Source organism: Coregonus lavaretus (genome assembly GCF_964263955.1).
Source record: "Coregonus lavaretus genome assembly, chromosome: 6".
In the NCBI taxonomy this organism is placed as follows: Eukaryota; Metazoa; Chordata; class Actinopteri; order Salmoniformes; family Salmonidae; genus Coregonus; species Coregonus lavaretus.
In genome coordinates this window covers 45,612,880-45,638,796 of record NC_139993.1, presented here as the reverse complement: position 1 = coordinate 45,638,796, position 25,917 = coordinate 45,612,880, and the positions used below count along the sequence as shown (strand labels likewise).

The 25,917-nt window shown below is 46.5% G+C and overlaps 1 protein-coding gene across 2 annotated transcripts in view; it reads right to left on the bottom strand.

Annotated features, from left to right (window-relative positions):
- Nucleotides 1-17,339: 17,339 nt before the first annotated feature.
- Nucleotides 17,340-25,917, bottom strand: part of LOC311131192 (phospholipid phosphatase 3-like) — a 34,122-nt gene continuing 25,544 nt past the window's right edge. For both annotated transcript variants that reach the window (XM_084164043.1, XM_084164042.1), the window contains exons 6-7: nt 24,589-24,765; nt 17,340-17,850 (exon numbers count right to left, since the gene is read on the bottom strand). In XM_084164043.1, the coding sequence (XP_084020169.1) occupies nt 17,722-17,850; nt 24,589-24,765 (306 nt within the window). In that variant the 3' untranslated portion in view covers nt 17,340-17,721. The remainder of the gene's footprint in view (nt 17,851-24,588; nt 24,766-25,917) is intronic.

The window sequence follows — 25,917 nt, the reverse complement described above, 5'->3', positions numbered from 1 at the left end:
GTGACCAAATACTTATTTTCCACCATAATTTGCAAATAAATTCATTAAAAATCCTACAATGTGATTTTCGGGAGAAAAAAATTCTCAATTTGTCTGTCATAGTTGACGTGTACCTATGATGAAAATGACAGGCCTCTCTCATCTTTTTAAGTGGGAGAACTTGCACAATTGGTGGCTGACTAAATACGTTTTTTTCCCCACTGTATATCGAGAGAACAGGTTCAGAATATTAGGGATCAATTAAAGAAAGCCATCTAAAAACACCAAAAGGCCACTCTAAAGTGTGCAGTTTTGTCAGACAACACAATGCCACAGATGTCTCAAGTTTTGAGGGAGCGTGCAATTGGCATGCTGAATGCAGGAATGTCCACCAGAGCTGTTGCCAGATAATTTAATGTTAATTTCTCTACCATAAGTCGCCTCCAACATCTTTTTAGAGAATTTGGCAGTACGTCCAACCGGCCTCACACGTGTAACCACGCCAGCCCAGGACCTCCACTTCCGGCATCTTCACCTGCGGGATCGTCTGAGACCAGCCACCCGGACAGCTGATAAAACTGAGTATTTATGTCTGTAATAAAGCCCTTTTGTGGGGAAAAGCTCATTCTGATTGGCTGGGCCTAGTTCCCAAGTGGGTGGGCCTGGCTCCCATGGCTGCACCCCTGCCCAGTCATGTGAAATCCATAGATTAGGGCCTAATTTATTTATTTCAATTGACTGATTTCCTTATATGAACTGTAACCCAGTAAAATCTTTGAAATTGTTGCATGTTGCATTTATATTTTTGTTCAGGATATATTCTATATTCAAAGCGACTTACAGTCATGCGTGCAGCAGGTGTTGGTGGTGTCTGAAGAGGAGCTAACTCAACAGAATAATCTCGGTTCAATTCCACACAGCAGAGTCCAACTGGATCCTACCATGCAGGCCTTGCAGTCCCACACTAAGAAGGGTTTGAGAGGAGGAGGGGAGACAGGATTCTGAAGAAAAAGGGAGTGAAAGAGTGAGAGAGAATAGGAGAGAGAGAGGGGGAGAGCAACATGTGTTTCTGATAAATGATCGCTCACCTTCTAACACACCTCACATACTTTACCCTTATACAGAGCCAGAGAAAGATTGGTGTGTGTGTGTGTGTGTGCGCGTGACTACGTCCCATTGGGAGTGTCTTACGTTTATTAGAGTTTTGTTCTGTCAGAGTGCAGCAGCAGTTTGAGTTTGATACATTAGAGGTTTTCTCTCCACTCTCTACAATTTATTTTCCATTACAATTACAGAAGTCAGAGCCAGAAAAACAATCGATCTGAAGGACCAATGCTATGGCAACATGCATATACACACTGTGGCGTACAGCAGGTTAGCCACCAGGGGGAGACTCGTCGAGGCCTGGTGACAAACGGAGTCTACATCACGCGGAGATGGCTCCCTCTGCTAGATGTGCCAGGTCCTGACGGGCTCTCTGGCCAGGACTAATTGGGGCTGATTGTGGTTGGTGAGTAATCAAGGGGCTGATTGCTCACCAGCTGGACGAGTCCCATAAAGCTGCCAGAAGGGCAGCACAAGGGAGTGGGGACTGGGGAAGAGAGGTTACTCCCATACAGTCGTGCTCAGTACCAGAGATAATAGAGGGCACTCGGTTTTGTTCCCCACAGGATACAGCAAGACCCGGAGCCCAGAAGACGGGGTCCCGGAGGAGGTCTCCTGGAGGAGACCTATTCTTTTCTCTTTGTTTATTGTTTAAATAAACACCCTTGAAACTGAGCTAATACAATTCTGTCCGTGTCTGATCTGTGTAAACGTCTTGACCAAACCCCCTGGTCTAGCACAAGTGGTGGAGAATGCGGGCATGTCTGAGAACGTGGTCAGATCAGGGTTGATGTTTACGCAGCATCAGCATGGACAAGTTGATAGCTCAGTTCGTCCGGGCCCAACAAGCTCAACAGGCAGTTCAGGAACGAATGCTGGAGGAACTGCAGCTACAAAATGTCCGCCTCGTTGAGGAAATCAGGAAGATACAAGGATGAGCGCCTACTGAATCGCATCCAAACCAGTTTTTAATCAAGCTAATGGAGGACGACGACATCGAAACATACATCTGCACATTTGAACGGACAGCACTACAGGAAGGATGGTCAAGGCCGAAGTGGGCAAGTCTGCTGGCCCCGTTCCTGTCCGGGAACATCCAAAAGGTGTATTGGGACCTTAATGACGAACAGGCGGCTAACTACGACGGTCTCAAATGGGAGATACTCAGTCGCTACGGGTACAGCCTGGCCCATCGGGCCCAACTGGTCCACAACTGAAGGTTCGTGGCCGACGACTCCCCCGAGCCCAGATGAGCGACCTACTGTGCATCACCAGGGCATGGCTCCTAACCGACGTATCCACCCTCTCCATCATAAACAAAGTGGTCATGGATCGCTTCTTATGGGCGCTACCCCACGACATGATGAGGGCAGCGAGTCAACGCACGCCCCAGACCTTGGAGGACCTCCTGGGAGCAGTGGAGACGCATCAGAGCACCGAGGCCCTGCTGAAGGGGAGCCGGGCCGAGTCAGGGACCTGTCCGAGGGGATGGAAGGACACTCCCACCGCCGTATACCCCGAACCGACAGTCAGCGGGTCCAAAGGGCCACAGACCCTCTGAGAGACTGCTGGGGGAGAGCCGAACCGCCACCGCCGACCCCAGTTAGATGGAGACCAAAGGAGGTGTTTTGGGTGTGGCGCCCAGGGGCACCTTGCATGGAATTGCCTGACTCGAGAGGAGTCGCTGCCATCAGCAAGCCTCGCAAGCGAGGTGGGCCACACAGTGAACTACTTCCCTCCCGGGGAAAGTCAACGGACACGACACTGAAGCTCTATTGGACTCCGGGAGTGTGGTTACGCTCATAGCCATGAGCCTGCTGTTCCAGGGGACCGAACGTGGCAGGGAGATGTCCGTTTCCTGTGTCCCCGGTGACACCAAGCAGTATCTGACCGTACAGGCCAACATCATGACGCCACAGGGAGCTGCCAGATGATGGTGGGTGCCGTACCGGAGTTGCCGGTACCCCTCCTGGGACGAGATTGTCCGCTGTTCGCGGCACTGTGGAGGCAAGAGCTGAGGAAAAAGGTACGAGCCGGCGGGAGATGAGAGCGAAGACGATCCGTCGCCTGCGCGGCCCGGAAGCAAGCGGTTGACAAACCCGTATCTACGGGTCCAGAGTCGGAGTCCGAGGGGGCGCCGGAACCCGACCCCCCTGGTGAACAACTGGAGGAGGAGCCCATCCTCCCCCTCATTGATTTCGAGGAACCAGCTGAGACACCCGCCATGGGCCAACTGAGGGGACAGATTGGGACTGCCCAGTGGGAGGATCCGAACTTGAAAGCCGCCGCATCCCAAGTGATAGCGGTGGATGGCCAGCTACTTCCGAAGGTGAGTGACTGGCGATACCCCCATTTCCAAATCAAGAATAACCTTTTGTATCAGGTGTCACAGCAACAGGGGGAACTTCGAGAGGTACTGTTGCTGCACCGACAGTACGTGGGAACCATTCTTCAGCTGGCCCACACCCATCTGTTGGGGGCGCACCTGGGAATGGAGAAGGCCCGGGAACGGATCGCCGTCCGGTTCCACTGGCCCGGGATGAGGAGGGCCGTGGAAGACTATTGTCGCAGCTGCCCGGAGTGTCAATTCACTGCCTCAAAAGCACACTTCCGAAACCCGCTGGTCCCCCTACTGATCATCGGGGTGCCCTTTGAATGCATCGCCATGGACATAGTGGGACCCTGGTAAAAACGGCATGAGGACACTGGTACATCCTTGTAATAGTAGATTATGCCACCCGGTATCCCGAGGCCATTCCCCTATGGGCGGCGGTCTCCAAGGGAATCATCCGGGAGCTGTTCCACCTCTTTAGACGGGTGGGCATTCCAAACGAGATCCTGACCGACCAAGGTACTGAGTTCGTGTCCCGCCTAATGAAAGATTTGTGTGCTCTCCTGCAGATCAAGCTGATCCGGACCTCCTTCTTTCACCCGCAGATGGATGGGCTCATCGAGCGGTTCAATAAAACGCTCAAACAAATGCTGCGGAAGGTCATCGAGCAGGACGGGAAGAACTGGGACCAGCTACTAACCCACCTAATGTTCTCGGTCCGAGAAGTACCCCAGTCATCCACCGGGTTTTCCCCTTTCGAACTCCTCTATGGGAGAAGGCCACACGGGCTACTGGACCTCGCCAAGGAGGCCCATTCCACGCACCAAGACACAGGTCAAGTCCTTCCTGGGACTGGTAGGATACTACAGCCGGTTTATCCCCAACTAACCAGGGCCCGCCTCCCGAAAACAGTGAAATGGACGGGCGAGACCGAAGCGGCGTTCAGGCGCCTGAAGGAAGCACTGTGCTCCCATCCGATTCTCGTAACGCCTGATTTCCAGATACCATTGTTGGTCCAGACGGATGCATGCGACACGGAACTAGGGGACTTCCTGTCCCAGGTACACGATGGAGAGGAGCACCCCATCATGTACATAAGCCGAAAGCTAATACCCAGATAAAAAAAGTACTCATTGTCGAGAAAGAGTGCCTAGTGTTTAAGTGGACACTAGACACTCTCAAGTATTACCTGTTGGGCACCTACTTCACCCTGGTCACAGACCATGCTCCCCTGGTCATCCACGATCGGGTCACGAGATGGTTCTTGTCCCTTCAACACTTCTCTTTTTCTGTTGTGCACAGATCACGGAGCGAAGCATGGGAACGCGGATGCCCTATCAAGAAGGGAGACACATTGGAGTGGGGACTGGGGAAGAGAAGTTACTCCCGTACGGTCGCGCTCAGTACCAGAGATAACGGAGGGATCTCGGTTTTGTTCCCCACAGGATACAGCAAGACCCGGAGCCCAGAAGACGGTATCACGGAGGAGACCTATTATTTTATCTTTGTTTATTATTTAAATAAACACCCTTAAAACCGAGCTAATACAATTCTGTCCATGTCTGATCTGTGTAAATGTCTTGACCAAACCCCCTGGTTTTGCTATGACGTTGTGGACGGGGAAGGTGGATGGGTGTAAGCTTCTGCCTCTGATTTCAAAGGTTGCAAGTTAGAATCCAGCGATATAAAGTTATTTTTTATATTTTGGTTTTAAGCTTATCCCAAACCTTAACCCTTACCTTAACCATTTGGTGTTAATGCCTAAACTTAACCTTAAACACTTCAAAATTTGATGTTTGAGAAACATGGATGAACATCTAATTCTGCAGATGATTTGAAAAATTATGTAATTAGGGAGGGGGGATGGGAGTAGGAAGGAAAGTGGAGAGGGAAGAGAAGGAGGAGTTGGGTTGTGAGATGGAAGAGAAGGTGGGTCAGGGAAGAAAAGTGGAGAGGGAAGTTGGAAGGAAAAGGTTGGAAGAGAAGTGAAGGCGGAGGGGGGTCTGGTGGTGTGTAATGGATTGAGAGGAAACCCATGTGGAATTCCTGGTCTCTGGCAGCGTTTGGAACTGCTGATCTGCAGTCAAGAATGCAGAGTTCATCTCAGCCTATGCTCCCCTTCAGTCCCTTTAGTTTTGGCCCTGATGGAGACATGGATCACCCCAGAAAACACTGCTACTCCAGCTGCTCTCTCTTCCTCTGACTATGTTTTCTCTCATAGTCCAAGAGCATCTGGTTGTCGCGTTGGTGACACAGGGCTACTCATTTCTCCTAACTGGAGATTTTCTATTATCTCCCTCTCTCACCTGTCCATCTCCTCATTTTAATTCCATGCTGTCACTGTCACTTGTCCGCTCAAGCTTAACATTGTTGTCATCTATCACCCACCAGGTGCCCTTGGATAGTTCCTCAATGAGCTTGACACCTTCATTAGCTAATTTCCTGACGATGGCTCACCGCTCTTCGTACTTGGCGACTTCAACCTCCTGACGTCTGCCTTCAATTCAATCATTTCTAACTCTCTCTTTCCCCTCCTTGCCTCTTTTGACCTCACCCTTTCCCAATCCCCTCCAACTCACAAGGCAGGCAATATGCTTGACCTCATCTTTACTAGAGGCTGTTTGCCTACTAATCTCACTGCAACCCCCCTCCAGGTCTCTGATCACTACTTTGGTTCCTTGTCTGTCTCCCTTTCCTCTAACCCTAGCCACTCAGCCCCTACCCAGATGATCATACGCCATCACAATCTTCGCTCTCGCGCTCCCAATACTCTCTCCTCTTCTGTCCTATCATCTCTCCTTTCTGCTAAATCGTTCTCCCTCCTGTCTTCTGATTCTGCCTCTTCGACCCTACACTCCTACCTTTCCGCAACCTATGACTCACACTGTCCCCTTTCCTCCCGGCCGGCGTTGCCCTCCCCTCCTGCTCCGTGGCTGAGTGGCTCATTGCGAGCTTACAGAACAGGGCGGTGGGCAGCTGAGCGAAAATGGAGGAAAACTAAACTTCCAAAGGACCTATTACCCTTTCAGTCCCTCTTCTCTACCTTCTCTTCTTCTGCATCCGCTGCTAAAGCCACTTTCTATCACTCTAAATTTCAAGCTTCTGCCTCTTGCCCTAGGAAACTCTTTTGCACCTTCTCCTCCCTCCTTAATCCTCCACCCCTCCCCCTCCCACGTCCCTCTCTACGGACGACTTTGTCAACCACTTTGAAGGTTGACGACATCCGCTCCTCATTCACTCAGCCTATTGAGTCCACTGGTCCCACTCACACAGAACTACCCTACGCCTTGTCCTCTTTCTCCCCTCTTTCTCCAGATGAAATCCTGTGACTAGTGAGGTCTGGCCACCCTACAACTTGCCCGCTCGACCCCATCCCCTCCTCCCTTCTACAGACCATCTCTGGAGACCTTCTCCCATTCCTCACTTCCCTCATCAACTCATCCCTGACCACTGGCTGCGTCCTCTCCGACTTCAAAATGGCCCGAGTCGCTCCCCTCCTCAAGAAACCAACACAGACCTGTATCCCTTCTTTCTTTTCTTTCCAAAACACCTGAGTGTGCTGTCTCTGATCAACTCTCTCATTATCTTTCTCAGAACAATCTTCCTGACCCTAATCAGTTAGGCTTCAAGACGGGTCACTCAACCGAGACTGCTCTTCTCTGTGTGATGGAGGCTCTCCGCACTGCCAAAGCTGACTCTCTTGCCTCTGTTCTAATCCTCCTAGATCTATCCGCAGCCTTCGACACTGTGAACCATCAGATCCTCCTCTACACCCTCTTAGGGCTGGGCGTCTCAGGCTCTGCACAACCTTGGATTGCATCCTACCTGGCAGGCCGCTCCTACCAGGTGACATGGAGAGGATCTGTGTCTGCACAACATACTCTGCTCACTACTGGTGTCTCCCAGGGCTCGGTTCATGGCCCTCTCCTCTTCTCTCTATGCACCAAGTCACTCGGCTCCGTCATATCCTCACATGGTCTCTCCTATCATTGCTATGCGGACGACACTCAACTACTTTTCTCCTTCCACTCTTCTGACACCCAGGTGGTGAAACGCATCTCTGCGTGCCTGGCAGATATCTCAGCTTGGATGTCGGCCCAGAACCTCAAGCTCAATCTCGACAACCCCACAGTGTTGCCCTCCCAGAGTGCAAAGAACCTTGGCATGACCCTGGGCAACACTCTGTCGTTCTCTGCAAACATCAAAGCTGTGACTGACTCCTGCAGGTTCATGCTCTACAACATTCATAGAGTACGACCCTACCTCACACAGGAAGCCGCGCAGGTCCTAATCCAGGCACTTGTCATCTCCCGTCTGGAGCTCATCATTAAGCTAAGGATCCTGGGACTAAACACCTCCCTCTGCAACTAGATCCTGGACTTCCTGACGGGCAGCCCCCAGGTGGTAAGGGTAGGTAACAACACATCTGCCACACTGATCCTCAACACGGGGGCCCCTCAGGGGTGCGTGCTCAGTCCCCTCCTGTATTCCCTGTTCATCCATGACTGCATGGCCAGGCACGACTCCAACACCATCATTAAGTTTGCCGACGACACAACAGTGGTAGGCCTGATCACTGACAACAATGAGACAGCCTATAGGGAGGAGGTCAGAGACCTGGCTGTGTGGTGCCAGGATAACAACCTCTCCCTCAACGTGACCAAGACAAAGGAGATGATTGTGGACTACAGGAAAAAAAAGAGGACTGAGCATGTCCCCATTCTCATCGAAGGGGCTGTAGTGGAACAGGTTGAGAGCTTCAAGTTCCTTGGTGTCCACATCACCAACAAACTATCATGGTCCAAACACACCAAGACAGTCGTGAAGAGGGCACGACAAAGCCTATTCCCCCTCAGGAGACTGAAAAGATTTGGCATGGGTCCTCAGATCCTCAAAATATTATACAGCTGCACCATCGAGAGCATACTGACTGGTTGCATCACCGCCTGGTATGGCAACTGCTCGGCCTCCGAACCGCAAGGCACTACAGAGGGTAGTGCGTACGGCCCAGTACATCACTGGGTCCAAGCTTCCTGCCATCCAGGACCTCTATACCAGGCGGTGTCAGAGGAAGGCCCTCAAAATTGTCAAAGACTCCAGCCACCCTAGTCATAGACTGTTCTCTCTGCTACCGTACGGCAAGCGGTACCGGAGTGCCAAGTCTAGGTCCAAAAGACTTCTCAACAGCTTCTACCCCCAAGCCATAAGACTCCTGAACAGCTAATCATGGCTACCCGGACTATTTGCACTGCACCCCCACCCCCACCCCATCTTCTTATGCTGCTGCTACTCTGTTAATTATTTATGCATAGTCACTTTAACTCTACCCACATGTACACATTACTTCAACTACCTCAACTAGCCGGTGCCCCCTCACATTGACTCTGCACTGGTACCCCCCTGTATATATAGCCTCCCTACTGTTATTTTATTTTACTTCTGCTCTTTTTTTCTCAACACTTTTTTGTTGTTGTTTTATTTTACTTTTTCATTAAAAAATAAATGCACTGTTGATTAAGGGCTGTAAGTCAGCATTTCACTGTAATGTCTGCACCTGTTGTATTCGGCGCATGTGGCCAATAAAATTTGACTTGATTTGATTTGACTACTGCAACTCGCTGTTGACTGGGCTCCCCACTTGTGCCATCAAACCCCTGCAACTTATCCAGAACGCTGCAGCTCGCCTGGTTTTCAAACTTCCCAAGTTCTTCCATGTCACCCACTCCGCACACTCCACTGGCTTCCAGTCGAAGCTCGCATCCACTACAAGACAATGGTACTTGCCTACGGAGCAGCAAGATAAACTGCCCCTCCCTACCTTCAGGCTATGCTCAACCCCTACACCCCAACCCGAGCACTCCAGCCACCCCTACGGGAGGGCAGCTCCCGCTCAGTCCAGTTCAAGCTCTTCTCTGTTCTGGCACCCCAATAGTGGAACCAGCTTTCCCCTGAAGCTAGGACAGCAGAGTCCCTGCCCATCTTCTGAAAGCACCTGAAACCCTACCTCTTCAAATAGTATCTTAAATAATACCCCTCCTCACCTCGACCCCCCCCCCCTCTAGAAAAAATAAATACATCCTGAACCAACACAATTGCACTTGACTTTGCTCATAGCTACTTTATTGAGGAAAACTGTACTTACTATGCCTGTGATATGTGGTTGGCCCACCTAGCTATCTTAAGCTGAATGCTCTAACTGTAAGTCGCTCTGGATAAATGCTAAATGACTAAAATGTTCAATGTAAATGTAAAGGGGAGGACGATGCAAGGAGAGAAGAGAAGAGGCTGGGGAAGCGGGGGAGTCTGGTGGTGTGAGGTGGAAGATGAGGTAAGTGAAGAGAGATGAGGCTGGGGAAGCGGGGGAGTCTGGTGGTGTGAGATGGAAGATGAGGGAAGTGAAGAGAGATGAGGCTGGGGAAGCGGGGGAGTCTGGTGGTGTGAGATGGAAGATGAGGGAAGTGAAGAGAGATGAGGCTGGGGAAACGGGGGAGTCTGGTGGTGTGAGATGGAAGATGAGGGAAGTGAAGAGAGATGAGGCTGGGGAAGCGGGGGAGTCTGGTGGTGTGAGATGGAAGATGAGGGAAGTGAAGAGAGATGAGGCTGGGGAAGCGGGGGATTCTGGTGGTGTGAGATGGAAGATGAGGGAAGTGAAGAGAGATGAGGCTGGGGAAGCGGGGGAGTCTGGTGGTGTGAGATGGAAGATGAGGGAAGTGAAGAGAGATGAGGCTGGGGAAGCGGGGGAGTCTGGTGGTGTGGGATGGAATGTTTTCTGTAATTAGTCCACCTGCTCTGTCAGAATGACCTCTAATGACTAGGGAATTCTCTGACTATACTGTAACTAAAAAGGCTAGTGTGTGTGTATGCATGCGTGTACGCTAACCTCATCAGTACCCAGTCTACCCACATTCACATTCTCAGCCGAGATTCATGTGTTAGAGCTACTACAGCTGCACTTTCTCCTGCTTGAAAACCTAACCCAACCTCCACAGCAGTATATTCCAGGTTCTAGGTGAAACATGTTCTTGTCTGCAGTAGAGGTAATAATAACAGCCTGTCCACATGGAATACTGCTATGTAGAAGATAAGGGCCTTTGCATGTATGTGTGTGCAATACCCCCCCCCCCACACACACACACACACACACACACACACACACACACACCACATACTCCTGAGGAATGCAGCTCATATGTCAGCTTGAAAATGAGTCCATAAACAGTGAAATTGCTGAGTCAATTAAACAATTAACTAACCCAGTGGAACCTCAGTCTCATTCTCCAGCTGGGCTGTCGCCACGGAATGTTCCCTGTGAACACTGACTCTCACTGGGATAACATGGGACTCTATAGTCATACACTGCACATATAGATGCATATACCTACACAGCTTATTGTGAAGCAGCTCATTAAGCCAGTTAAATGTGGTAGACAACTCATTGACTCAAATTCAATGTTTCTGTCTGTACAGTGGAATAGGGTTGCCACCTGTGTGTATGATGGAGTATGGCCCAGTGTGTGTGTGTGTGTGTGTCCACTCAGCAAATTCCTGCAGGGGAGGAGTCCGGACTCCCCCCATAGGACCTACTGCAGGGACACTACATAAAACAGACTACACGCACACACGCACGTACACACACACACACACACACACCACTTAATCTGGGACATTGTAGGAGGAGGCTTTGTGGGGGTCTAATATAATACTAAATGTACTGAGTTTTGCAGGGGCGCAACTTTGGTTTTAGAAGTGAGACTCCCTCAGACATTTTTGGGGCATCTAAATCTCATTTCCTGCATTTCTACACAATCTTATATGACAATTTGGGGTTATTTTGGGGTCACTTTTATTGTAAATAAGAATAGGATATGTTTCTAAATACTTCTACATTAATGTGGATGCTACCATGATTACGGATAATCCTGAATTAATCGTGAATAATGATGAGTGAGGAGGTTATAGACGCACAAATATACCCCCCATAAATGCTAACCTCCCTTGTTATTGCATGTCTCGGACGCTTTTTGTATCATAGTGATAAAACCGGGGGGAGGGGACAAAAATGCAATCAGAGAATGAAGGGGGAATCAAGTTTCGCCATCAGGTGGAAGACGGTGTCCCCTCTCTCTGGTCAGTCTCACCGGAGGAAAGGAAAGAGAGAGCAGGGACTGTGAGAGGCGGACCCTCTGCTGCTCTCTCCCTCCCTCCACTGAGACTAATGCCATGTTCAAAACAACTCGGAACTCGGACATCTCCGACTTCGGTGCGTTCAAGACAACTGGGAACTCTAAAAAAAAACTAGATCCGACTGGGAAAAATCATTTTGAATGGTCATCCAACTCGGAATTCCATGTTGGAAACTCAGGCATCTTTCTAGAGCCCCGACATTCTGACCTGAACATCACTGACGTCGTGATTTTTTTTCCAGAGTTCCCAGTTGTCTTGAAAGCACCATGACCATCATATGCAAGTATCATCAGTCCAGTAAAATAAAAAAGCTAATTATGTACAGCTGTGCCTCTCAAGTGCTACACCAACTGATGATCTAGTTTGTTATCAAAGCTCGAGTTTTGAAATATAATAAGCTCTGAGGAGAACAATATAACTGTTCTTATTAGGTTAATGTTACATTTTGTAAGTCATGATCTGAGCGGTAGATGCCGACTTGCTTTTTTACTGTGAAAGTGATCTTTACTCAGAAAAGGTTGGTGACCAGTGCTCTATAGCAACATCCAGGGAATAACTGAGTATAGAAGGTTTCTGTGTCTCTAAATCTTAGGAGACTCTGCTTAAAGATTTACTTTACTGAATATAGCCATGGCTACTGTAACTCAGGAGAGAGAGAGAGGGGGTGAGAGAGAGCGAGAGGAGGGTGGGAGAGAGAGAGAGAGAGAGAGAGAGAGAGAGAGAGAGAGAGAGAGAGAGAGAGAGAGAGAGAGGAGTGTGTATAGGTGGGCACAGAGAGGCTGTGTGTGTGTGTGTGTAGGTGGACACAGAGAGTCTATTTACATGGAGATGACATAATCACCTGTTGACCCCTTGTACTGCCAACATCTGCTTTATTAAATACCCTCCTCTCTCTCTCTCTCTCTCTCTCTCTCTCTCTCTCTCTCTCTCTCTCTCTCTCTCTCTCTTTTTCCCTCCTTCCCTCTAAGAAATCGGAATACCATTCACACTTGCTTTGTGCATCTGTGGATGTGTTTGCATCTGTGCGTGTGTTGTGCATGTTTGATATTAATGTATGTTCTATGTCTGCCTGATGACAAGAATTACATCCAACAGAAGTTACAGTTCATCAGTAGTTTTCTCCGAAGTGATGCTTAACTTAATAGTAAGGAGATAATTTATCCTGTTCTGTTCTCTAACGTCCTGGTCTCCTGGATGGTGTGTATGTGTGTGTGTGTGCCTGCATGTGTACAGTATGTGTTGTCTCTGTCAATCCTCTTTCTGTCTGTTTCAGATAACAGGATGTTCTCAGATTTATATCTGAAAATATCCAACGCTGATTAGAAATGCTAGAATATCATTTCAATCCAATCCCACTTTGCAGTTTTGATTAATAAAAACAACATTACATCTATTTCATGTTATTTTGGGAAACTGGAAGATTTCCTTTCCCCACAAAGATCCTCCATTTGGAACAGCATCTAGGGTAAACCCGATTATTATTAATCCCTCATGTTATTGTTAATCACTGTCAGAGAACGGAATGAGAGCATGGAAACCATTCAACTGTCTTCATTATTATCTAACACCTTCACATATTGGATTTACTAGAACTAGGTTAGGACCTTCTAATACCATCTACATTTTCTAATCAATCTGCCTGTGGTAGTACATTAGCCAGGTCACCCGTGATACAAGTCAGTATTCGACGTCCATCCATGTCTGAGGACGTCGGGAGATGACGTGGAAACCGGCCACTAGGGGCAACAGTGAGTGCTGATACCTTCAAGTAAGTTTTGGTTTTGCTAGGGCATTGTGGACAGGGATGGCAGATGGGCCTAAGCATCTGCCTCTGAGCATCTGCCTTTTAATAAGCATCTGCCTCTGATTCCAAAGGTTGCAAGTTAAAATCCAGCAATATAAATTGTTTTTGATATTTTTGTTTTAAGGCTATCCCAAACCTTAACCCTTACCTTAATCATTCAGCGTTAATGCATAACCTTAATGATTTGGAGTTAATGCCTGAACTTAACTCTAACCTTAAAAATTCTGAGTTAATGCCTAAACCTAATCTTAAACACTTTGAAATTGACGTTTGGAACAACTTCGAAATTTGACATTTGAGAAACATGGATGAACGTCTAATTCTGATGTGAGACTATGAGAGCTGGTAGATTAGATGTGTTTAGACTGGTGTTGTCTGTTAAGGGTTCTAACACCACACTATCCTCTCAGAACCTGGGTTCTAACACCACACTGTCCTCTCAGAACCTGGTGTCACGTTTGTTGATTGACGGGACGGACCAAGGCGCAGCGTGATATGCATACATGTTTATTATAACGAATAAACAACGACAAAACAATAAACCAACGACACGTGAAGTCCTAAGGTAACACACAACAAACCTCACATGGCACAAGATCCCACAACCCACTAGTGCCAATAGGCTGCCTAAGTATGATCCCCAATCAGAGACAACGAGCTACAGCTGCCTCTGATTGGGAACCACACCGGCCAACATAGATCTACACATAATAGAACTACAACCTAGAATATATACAACAAAGAATATACACACCCTGACTCAACATTTAAGCGTCCCCTGAGTCAGGGCGTGACACCTGGGTTCTAACACCACACTGTGCTCTCAGAACCTGGGTTCTAACACCACACTGTCCTCTCAGAACCTGGGTTTTAATACCACATCTATTTAGTTATTTTCAGTTGTCTTCAGAGAACTCTCTCCTCAGCTGAAAACAGACTTTACTGCAGAGAAAATGACATCGCCTGTTTCTCATTCAGTCACACAACATGATGCCGTCTCTTCAAACACACATGCTCTGCTCTGCCAAGGTGTGACGTCAACTCCTCTGAGCCCTGCCGAGTTCACTGTGTATGTGTGAGTGCAAGTTACACCCGTATGACCTAAACATCCATATGACCTAAACACTTATAATTACAGTACTTGAGGCCTCTTTGCCATGATGGTGTCTGTGGTGTCTATGTCTGACTGAAACTGATGGTGGTGTCTGTACTAAGACATTTTCCCTTCAAGAAAAGTATAAACACTATTTTTGAAAATGGGAGGTTCTTCACTTGAGTCCAGCTCCTGTGCCAAGTTAGATGTGCGTGGAATACTACTTTCAGTAACACTTCACTTAAAGTGTTGTTCAGTCATGACACATCCATAACAGTGTTGTCAATATCTTACCACACTATGTCATAATGTTAAGAAATACATAGCTCATGACAGGCAAATATAATTTTTGGAGCGTTGTTCCAGTTGACCTAAGATTTTATAACATTTTGGTCAGGTTTTGAAACGTGTTATGACACTTAACAATGCTCTTTAACACTGCTATGGAGTTGTCATGAACAACACTTGAAGTGTTACCCTATTTTCATGAGACCCAGCTGAGCCATAAAACTAACGCTACAGATCATCTGTCACACCCTGATCTGTTTTGTGATTGTCTCCACCCCCGTCCATGTGTCGCCCATCTTCCCCATTATCCCCAATGTATTTATACCTGTGTTCTCTGTTTGTCTGTTGCCAGTTCATTTTGTTTCGTCAAGCCTATCAGCGGTTTTCCCCTTGCTCCTTTCTTTCTCAGGTTCCCGTTTTCTATTTTTCCCGGTTTTGACCATTCTGCCTGCCCTGACCCTGAGCCTGCCTGCTGTTCTGTACCTTGTCACACCACCCTGGATTATTGACCTCTGCCTGTCCTGACCCTGAGACTGCCTGCCATTCTGTATCTTTTGGAGTCTGATCTGGATTACTGACCTTTGCCTGCCCTTGACCTATCGTTTGCCTGCCCCCTGTTTTTGTAATAAACTTTTGTTACTTCAACACTCTCTGCATCTGGGTCTTCTCCTGAAACCTGATATCATCAATATACTGTAAAACCATACAGTCAAGACAAGACTCCACACAGTTGTGTTCATAATGGGCTTTTTATTTAAAACCACATGTAGTAGAGCTAAGTACATTTAGCAGGAAAAAAATGTTGCTAATATTTATTTTATACAAAATGAGACAATACAAAAATACTAATAGTGAATTTTAATAAAATTGTAGGTCTGTTTGTTTTCAACGCGTATTAAAAACTTACTATCACAAATCTACAATATTGTAGTTAACTAAATACAAAAATCTGTCAATCAATGCTTTTTAAGCAGCACTTGGTAGATAACACAGGTTGTGGTTTCATAGTGGACAATAGCTAAACATAAGAAATGATATCTTACACAGTTAATTTTAGTGAACTATACATTATTTATATATTTATAAAATGAAAAAAGGGTTTGCTTAAATGATAGGACGGACTAAACGTGATTAGAAAGATGTGCTACGTTTTAGAAGTGGTGATGTTGAGAAGATGTCTTAGGCCTGTCCAAAATGGCACCCTATTCTGTATCTAGTGCACTTCTTTTAGCAAGAAGAGCATTCTATAGGCAATAGTGAGCCATTTGAGATTTCCCCTAAGTAAACTGAACTGTAAAATAAAATGGCTGATGGGGAGCGGTTAGTTAATTACATTACTGGACTAGCACTGAACATGTTAAAGATCCATCGTAGCAGAAAATAAAAATATTCATTCCACAGTTTTCGAATGTTCTCCAGACAGGGTCTTAGCCCTCCACCCCTGGCCCTCTCTGACACACACACACACACACACACACACACACACACACACACACACACACACACACACACACACACACACAAACACGCACACAAACACACACATAGTGGCACACACTCTTGGCACAGACATAGACACACACAGACATAGACACAAATACGATCACACTCAGAAACACAAATACACAAGACATGCAAACCCACACACATCACACACACAAACAAAACACACACAGAGTGGACATACACACACAGTGACACACAGGACACACACAGACATACTGCCAATGAGTGACTGGGTGGGCCAGAGCCCCTCCCTGCCAGCGGAAAGAGCCCCTATCCCATAATAATGTGCCAGCTTAGCTGTCAATCAACCCTACATCCATGGTAACAGACCACACCCCCACCTATGCAGCTAATCAGATGTCAGCATGGCACAGCCACGCCCCCACACCGGGTGACAGGTGGCTAAGAGATATTTACCTCCCCCTCCCTCCATTCCTCCCCTTGACTCCCGCAAACTAATACTAATCAATATCCCTCCTTTACCCTACCTCGTTCATAAACCCCTTCTTCATCCCACCCCCCTCTTTCAGAAAGCATCATCTCAGGTTAGGCTACTCATAGGGGCAGTTATAAGAGGCTTGTTGAGCTGACAACTAGACTAGTCCAAACTTCTATACCTGGAGGTAGAAGCTAGAGGAGGATTTAACTAGATTTTTATAAGGATATTTTTTTGTCCTCATTTGGACTAATCTTCCAAGAGTCCATAAATGAGTCCCATTGTGTCTGGTTCATCTCCAGGTCTCTTCCTTCTGTTGTTGTAGTCAGTAGCTGGCATTGGACAAGTTAACTAGTTACAGGTTAACTTCACCTTATACGTAAGCATCTACAAGCGTTCTTATAGCTGCTCCATATGGTGGCGAGTGGTGATAATTGACAGTGAACTGGATTATAGTGCTGTAAGTTATTCTACTCTATATTGTTACTCATATACTAGATGTGTCGTGTGCTAGTAATATTGCAGTAATATCGTTCCTATTACTAAGGAAGTTGTTATCCTATGTCAAGGCCTCTTTCGCTCCTTCATTCATTCATTCATTCATTTCTTTTTTGACACTTTTTTCCCTTTGTGTGGTTACGAAGTGTTCAGTTTCAGTGGCTCTGCACTGCTGTCTGTCTGTCTCTCTGTCTCTAACTTCTTGTCTTTTAGCTTTTTATTATTTTATTTTTGCTCTAACTTGGGCTCAAATCAGAATAGTAGTAAGAACAATAGTAGTAAAGAGTCTGGATAGTGGTTTCTGCAGGGCAGGACCAAATAACACACTATTCCCTAAGTAGTGCACTACTTTGGTGTGATAAGTAGTGCACTATATAAGGAACAGAGTGCGATTTGAGATGCGACCATAGTCTCTCTGGTCGCTACATTCTACTGTCCAATGGGAGGCGAGAAGCGCTGTGATAGGCTCCTCGGTCAGGGGAAGGGGCGGGCCTGTCTCACACCATGTTGTGGTGGTTGTTCCGCTCGATGATGTCAGCAGGGGGGAGGAGCTCCTTCTTGATGGGGGAGGGAGGGGGCGAGGTAGGCTTCTCCTGTGGCTTGAACAGGTCAGATACATAGAACACCTGGGGGGGAGAGAGAGAGAGATGTTAAAGGACTATACCTACACATGATAAGCAGCTAGAGTGAGGAATTTGACCAGAGGAAATGACTGAATATGGCTCACAGTGACCACAGCCCTACATCATCATCACCATCATCATAATTATTAGGACTAGAACACAGGGAGCCAGGCTGAAGATGTCTCTCCCTTACTCACCTCTTTCCTCAGCCCTCTCTCCAACCTCTTCCTCCCCCTGTCTCCCCCTTCCCCCTCAGGTAGTGAGCTCACTGTGCCCTAGCGTGTTACTTGGGAGGCAGAGGGAGGAAGAGGAATGGAATGCCAGCCTCTTCCTGAGGTCATCACTCTCTCCTTCTCTCTCTTCAGCCCTCTCCTCCCTCCTCCTCACCCCTCCCCTCCCCCTCTCTCCACCCTCTGCCTCCTCCTGAGTCTCCCGTGAGGGACGAAGAGATATGGAGCTCCTGATGACATCATTGGCCAAAAGGGAAACCGGGCAGGTTGGGCAGGAAGTGGGTCTATGGAAAAGGCTCTTAGCAACAGCATAGTCTCTTCCCCTCTCTCCCCCTTCCTTCTCTCCCCCTTCCTTCTCCCCCCCTTCCTTCTCTCCTTCTTTCCCCCTTCCTTCTCTCCTTCTCTCCCCTTCCTTCTCTCCTTCTCTCCCCCTTCCTTCTCTCCTTCTCTCCCCCTTCCTTCTCTCCTTCTCTCCCCCTTCCTTCTCTCCTTCTCTCCCCCTTCCTTCTCTCCTTCTCCCACACATCCAAACAGGCTGAGCTGATGGGGACAGATATAGAGGTCAGGGGTCAGATTCCAAACAGCCTGCTGTGAGAGCATGACCTTTAACAACCTTTACTAATGACCTTTGACTGAGTCATGACATCATCATAGGGAGACCCATAATAGACTTCACTAGAACAACAGGCCCTGTGTGTGTGTGTGTCTGTATGTGTATGTGTGTGTAAGTGTGTGTAAGTGTGCGTGAGTGAGCTCATGCGTACAAATGTGAATTCATATATGTGGTGTGTGTGTAGCAGTGTTTTGAGCAGAGTGGTGAATGGTATCATACAGTATCTCTGACCACTACTGTTAAAGATATGGGCCGCATTCCAAACCGCTGTCCTCACAAGGACGTAGTCATCCAATCACAGCAGGCCTTGTCCCCCTGCTGACCACCTCTGACCTCAAACCCCTGACCCCTGGCTGGCCGAGGCCTCATCACAGCACCGAGGCTTCCTGTGCACACACACACACACACAAGCACGCACGCACGCAAACACACCACCTCCCAGCCTATTGTGTGAGAAATGCAGACTCAGCAACAGAAACCAGGCGAGGGAGGACAGTGCGCTCCTTAATGTGGCCCTACTGGAAACATGCCAGTGGAACATTTAAAGGGGGAACACTGTCTCAGGGAGTCAGGGAGAAGTCCTCCCTTCATCAGATCCCTCCATCACTGAGTACAGCCTGGGACAGGTCTGTATTTTCCCTACAGAGATTGCCATCATTCTACTATTTTTAATAACACTGCCAGTCATGTTTAGAGTCCTCTGTCACACCATGTGACTCATGATGTGGCAGGAAGCAGGTGAGCGTGTCTAAAACTAACAGGCACGGCTTGCTGTGTAACCCCAACCCCCTGTGGCTACTGGTGTACAGAGAACACAGCGCCCCACAAAACCTGTGGCTTTCATCAGAACCTAGCACAGCCCATAGCGTGTGTCTAAAACCTCATGCTGCTACAGGCAGGTGCATGTGTTGCGTGTGTGGTTCTTAAACTAACCCCTCGCTCACAGACTGCATGAGATAGCAGTAAGGGGAAGTGTACATAGAGAGGTCTTCAGCATCACTAACAGATCACTAACTATACATAGAGGAGGCCTGACATATCTGTCTGCTTCTATAGACGTTCAGGCGTCAGAAAAGGCCTGTGGGTAAATGGATGATAGTGGTACGTACCTTCCTCTCTCTAGTATAGCTTTATCGAGAGGCTGAAATACTTCTAAAGCAGTGGTTTTCAACTCCGGTCCTCGAGTACCCCCAACAGTACACATTTTTGTTGTAGCCCCGGACAAACATATCTGATTCAACTCATTTAGGGCCTGATGATTAGAAATCAATAAAAATATGTTCTGTTGGGGGTACGGTTGGACTGGAGTTGGGAACCACGGCTCTAAAGTGTTAGAATCCCACTCATCTCCCCCTCCTCCCACCAAAGAAAAAATAATGAACCAATCTCCCTCTCTTTCTCTCTTTCCTTCTCCCTTTTTCTCTCCCCTCACCAAATGTAATTTTCCTTGGCACCATGTGGCTTAGTAGATGGTTATGAAAATCTTCTGCCAACAACCAAGAAAGACGATGTGTCACAACTACAGTGTGTAGGGATTCACACACACACACACACACACACACACATACTCTGGGGAGCTGGCTCCAGGCAATGTGCTATTCATTAAAGGGAATAAGATTCTCTTCACTTCACTGCCTGCTTTATTTCACAGAGGGGTAGAAAGAGAGAGAGAGAGGGAGAGAGAATGAGAGAGAGGAAGGGAGAGAGAGGGGTGTAGAGAGAGGGAATCAGAGGGGAACAGAGGGGGGAGAGAGAGTGAGAGGGAAGGGAAAGTTGAGATTGAGAGAAAAGAGAGGGAAAAGGTCTTGTAGTTCTCTCTCTCTTTCTCTCTCTCTCTCTCTCTCTCTCTCTCTCTCATCTGGCCTCTAACCCTAACCTTTAACCTTAACCCTTACAGCAGTGTATTCAAAGTCGGGGTCGCGACCCCTAGTACAGATTATTGTATGGGACGTTTTTGAGAAAGATGATTTGAAAAAGACAATTTAACTGAGTAAATGTATTCATTGGTTCTCTTAATTTTGATAAGAGACATGGAAATGTAATGAATTAATCATTATCTGTTGATGTAAAAATTGAAATGTACAGATTTTAAGGTTGTGTCGTTAGATTTAGGATGGTGTGAGGTTGCCAGAAATTCAGGTTGAAGAAATTTGAGGTCCCACTGAAAAAGTTTGAATACCACTGCCTTACAGTCATAATACAATAAATGACTAACTCACCATGCAGTAGGGAGTAGGCCACTGAAGCCCGCTGTATATACAGTATTTATATATATATATATTTTTTCTTCATTACATTATATACAGTGGGGGAAAAAAGTATTTAGTCAGCCACCAATTGTGCAAGTTCTCCCACTTAAAAAGATGAGAGAGGCCTGTGATTTTCATCATAGGTACACGTCAACTATGACAGACAAAATGAGAAAGAAAATTCCAGAAAATCACATTGTAGGATTTTTAATGAATTTATTTGCAAATTATGGTGGAAAATAAGTATTTGGTCAATAACAAAAGTTTCTCAATACTTTGTTATATACCCTTTGTTGGCAATGACACAGGTCAAACGTTTTCTGTAAGTCTTCACAAGGTTTTCACACACTGTTGCTGGTATTTTGGCCCATTCCTCCATGCAGATCTCCTCTAGAGCAGTGATGTTTTGGGGCTGTCGCTGGGCAACACAGACTTTCAACTCCCTCCAAAGATTTTCTATGGGGTTGAGATCTGGAGACTGGCTAGGCCACTCCAGGACCTTGAAATGCTTCTTACGAAGCCACTCCTTCGTTGCCCGGGCGGTGTGTTTGGGATCATTGTCATGCTGAAAGACCCAGCCACGTTTCATCTTCAATGCCCTTGCTGATGGAAGGAGGTTTTCACTCAAAATCTCACGATACATGGCCCCATTCATTCTTTCCTTTACACGGATCAGTCGTCCTGGTCGCTTTGCAGAAAAACAGCCCCAAAGCATGATGTTTCCACCCCCATGCTTCACAGTAGGTATGGTGTTCTTTGGATGCAACTCAGCATTCTTTGTCCTCCAAACACGACGAGTTGAGTTTTTACCATAAAGTTCTATTTTGGTTTCATCTGACCATATGACATTCTCCCAATCCTCTTCTGGATCATCCAAATGCACTCTAGCAAACTTCAGACAGGCCTGGACATGTACTGGCTTAAGCAGGGGGACACGTCTGGCACTGCAGGATTTGAGACCCTGGCGGCGTAGTGTGTTACTGATGGTAGGCTTTGTTACTTTGGTCCCAGCTCTCTGCAGGTCATTCACTAGGTCCCCCCGTGTGGTTCTGGGATTTTTGCTCACCGTTCTTGTGATCATTTTGACCCCACGGGGTGAGATCTTGCGTGGAGCCCCATATCGAGGGAGATTATCAGTGGTCTTGTATGTCTTCCATTTCCTAATAACTGCTCCCACAGTTGATTTCTTCAAACCAAGCTGCTTACCTATTGCAGATTCAGTCTTCCCAGCCTGGTGCAGGTCTACAATTTTGTTTCTGGTGTCCTTTGACAGCTCTTTGGTCTTGGCCATAGTGGAGTTTGGAGTGTGACTGTTTGAGGTTGTGGACAGGTGTCTTTTATACTGATAACAAGTTCAAACAGGTGCCATTAATACAGGTAACGAGTGGAGGACAGAAGAGCCTCTTAAAGAAGAAGTTACAGGTCTGTGAGAGCCAGAAATCTTGCTTGTTTGTAGGTGACCAAATACTTATTTTCCATCATAATTTGCAAATAAATTCATTAAAAATCCTACAATGTGATTTTCTGGATTTTATTTTCTCAATTTGTCTGTCATAGTTGACGTGTACCTATGATGAAAATTACAGGCCTCTCTCATCTTTTTAAGTGGGAGAACTTGCACAATTGGTGGCTGACTAAATACTTTTTTCCCCACTGTATATATATATATACAGTTGAAGTCGGAAGTTTACATACACCTTAGCCAAATACATTTCCTGACATTTAATCCTAGTAAAAATTCCCTGTCTTAGGTCAGTTAGGATCACAACATTATTTTAAGAATGTGAAATGTCAGAATAATAGTAGAGAGAATGATTTATTTCAGCTTTTATTTATTTCATCACATTCCCAGTGGGTCAGAAGTTCACGTACACTCAATAAGTATTTGGTAGCATTACCTTTAAATTGTTTAACTTGGGTCAAACATTTCGGGTAGCCTTCCACAAGCTTTCCACAATAAGTTGGGTGAATTTTGGCCCATTCCTCCTGACAGAGCTGGTGTAACTGAGTCAGGTTTGTAGGCCTCCTTGCTCGCACACACTTTTTCAGTTCTGCCCACACATTTTCTATAGGATTGAGGTCAGGGCTTTGTGATGGCCACTCCAATACCTTGACTTTGTTGTCCTTAAGCCATTTTGCCACAACTTTGGAAGTATGCTTGGGGTCATTGTCCATTTGGAAGAACCATTTGCAAACAAGCTTTAACTTCCTGACTGATGTCTTGAGATGTTGCTTCAATATGGTCATTATGGCCAAACAGTTCTATTTTTGTTTCATCAGACCAGAGGACATTTCTCCAAAAAGTACGATCTTTGTCCCCATGTGCAGTTGCAAACCGTAGTCTGGCTTTTTTATGGCGGTTTTGTAGCATTGGCTTCTTCCTTGCTGAGCGGCCTTTCAGGTTATGTCGATATAGGACAGCATCTTCGTCCTTTGCTGTTGTTCTGGGATTGATTTGGACTTTTCGCACCAAACTACGTTAATCTCTAGGAGACAGAACGCGTGTACTTCCTGAGCGGTATGACGGCTGCGTGGTCCCATGGTGTTTATACGTGCGTACTATTGTTTGTACAGATGAACATGGTACCTTCAGGCATGTGGAAATTGTCCCAAGGATGAACCAGACTTGTGGAGGTCTACAAAAAAAAAATCTGAGATCTTGGCTGATTTCTTTTAATTTTCCCATGATGTCAAGCAAAGAGGCACTGAGTTTGAAGGTAGGCCTTGAAATACATCCACAGGTACACCTCCAATTGACTCAAATGATGTCAATTAGCCTATCAGAAGCTTCTAAAGCCATGACATCATTTTCTGGAATTTTCCAAGCTGTTTAAAGGCACAGTCAACTTAGTTTATGTAAACTTCTGACCCTCTGGAATTGTGATACAGTGAATTATAAGTGAAATAATCTGTCTGTAAAGAATTGTTGGAAAAAATTACTTGTGTCATGCACAAAGTAGATGTCCTAACCGACTTGCCAAAACTATAGTTTGTTAACAAGAAATGTGTGAAGTGGTTGAAAGACGAGTTTAAATGACTCCAACCTAAGTGTATGTAAACTTCCGACTTCAACTGTGTGTATATATATATATATATATATATATATATATATATATATACACTGAGTGGACAAAACATTTGACATAGACTGGCCAGGTGAATCCAGGTGAAAGCTATGATCCCTTATTGATGTCACCTGTTAAATCCACTTCAATCAGTGTAGATGAAGGGGAGGAGACAGGTTAAAGAAGGAGTTTTAAGCCTTAAGACTATTAGGACATGGATTGTGTATATGTGCCATTCAGAGGGTGATTTAAGTGCCTTTGAACGGGAAATGGTAGTAGGTGCCAGGGCACCCGTTTGTGTCAAGAACTGCAACGCTGATGGGTTTTTAACGCTCAACAGTTTCTCGTGTGTATCAAGAATGGACCACCACCCAAAGGACATCCAGCCAACTTGACACAACTGTGGGAAGCATTGGAGTCAACATGGGCCAGCATCCCTGTGAAACACTTTCGACACCATGTAAAGTCCATGCCCTGATGTATTGAGGCTGTTCTGAGGGCAAAAGGGGGGAGGGGGTGCAACTCAATATTAGGAAGGTGTTCTTAATGTTTTGTACACTCAGTGTGTGTGTGCGTGTACTCACTATGCAGTAGGCCACCAGGGCTCCCTGTACAAAGCCGGCCAGTACGTCTGTGGGGTGGTGCTTGTGGTCGGAGACGCGCGATAGGCCGGTGTAGAATGCCATCATCAGCAGCGTGAACTGGAGGAGGGGGCGGAGCAAACGGGCACCTCGCCAGGTGAACCTGGACTGGAGATAAAACTGACAGAGGGATGGAAAGAGGGAGAAAGAGAGAGGAAAAGGGATTATTATTTTAATGCATGAACACAGAAAGACATTGAGCAGTAGGCGTTTGATCTTACACAGACAGATTTATAGTAAACATCTGAAGCAGATACAGTTGAAGTCGGAAGTTTACATACACCTTAGCCAAATACATTTAAACTCAGTTTTTCACAATTCCTGACATTTAATCCTAGTAAAAAATACCCTGTCTTAGGTCAGTTAGGATCACCACTTTATTTTAAGAATGTGAAATATCAGAATAATGGTAGAGAATTATTTATTTCAGCTTTTATTTCTTTCATCACATTCCCAGTGGATCAGAAGTTTACATACACACAATTAGTATTTGGTAGCATTGCCTTTAAATTGTTTAACTTGGGTCAAACGTTTCGGGTAGCCTTCCACAAGCTTCCCACAATAAGTTGGGTGAATTTTGGCCCATTCCTCCTGACAGAGCTGGTGTAACTGAGTCAGGTTTGTAGGCCTCCTTGCTCTCACACGCTTTTTCAGTTCTGCCCACAAATCTTCTATAGGATCCTCATGATGCCATCTATTTTGTGAAGTGCACCAGTCTCTCCTGCAGCAAAGCACCCCCACAGCATGATGCTGTCACCCCCGTGCTTCACGGTTGGGATGATGTTCTTCGGCTTGCAAGCATCCCCCTTTTTCCTCCAAACATAACGATGGTCATTATGGCCAAACAGTTCTATTTTTGTTTCATCAGACCAGAGGACATTTCTCCAAAAAGTACGATCTTTGTCCCCATATGCAGTTGCAAACCGTAGTCTGGATTTTTTATGGCAGTTTTAGAGCAGTGGCTTCTACCTTGCTGAGCGGCCTTTCAGGTTATGTCGATATCGGACTAGTTTTACTGTGGATAGAGATACTTTTGTACCTGTTTCCTCCAGCATCTTCACAAGGTCCTTTGCTGTTGTTCTGGGATTGATTTGCAATTTTCGCACCAAAGTACGTTCATCTCTAGGAGACAGATCGCGTCTCCTTCCTGAGCGGTATTATGGCTGCGTGGTCCCATGATGTTTATACTTGCGTACTATTGTTTGTACAGATGAATGTGGTACCTTCAGGCGTTTGGAAATTACTCATAAGGATGAACCAGACTTGTGGAGG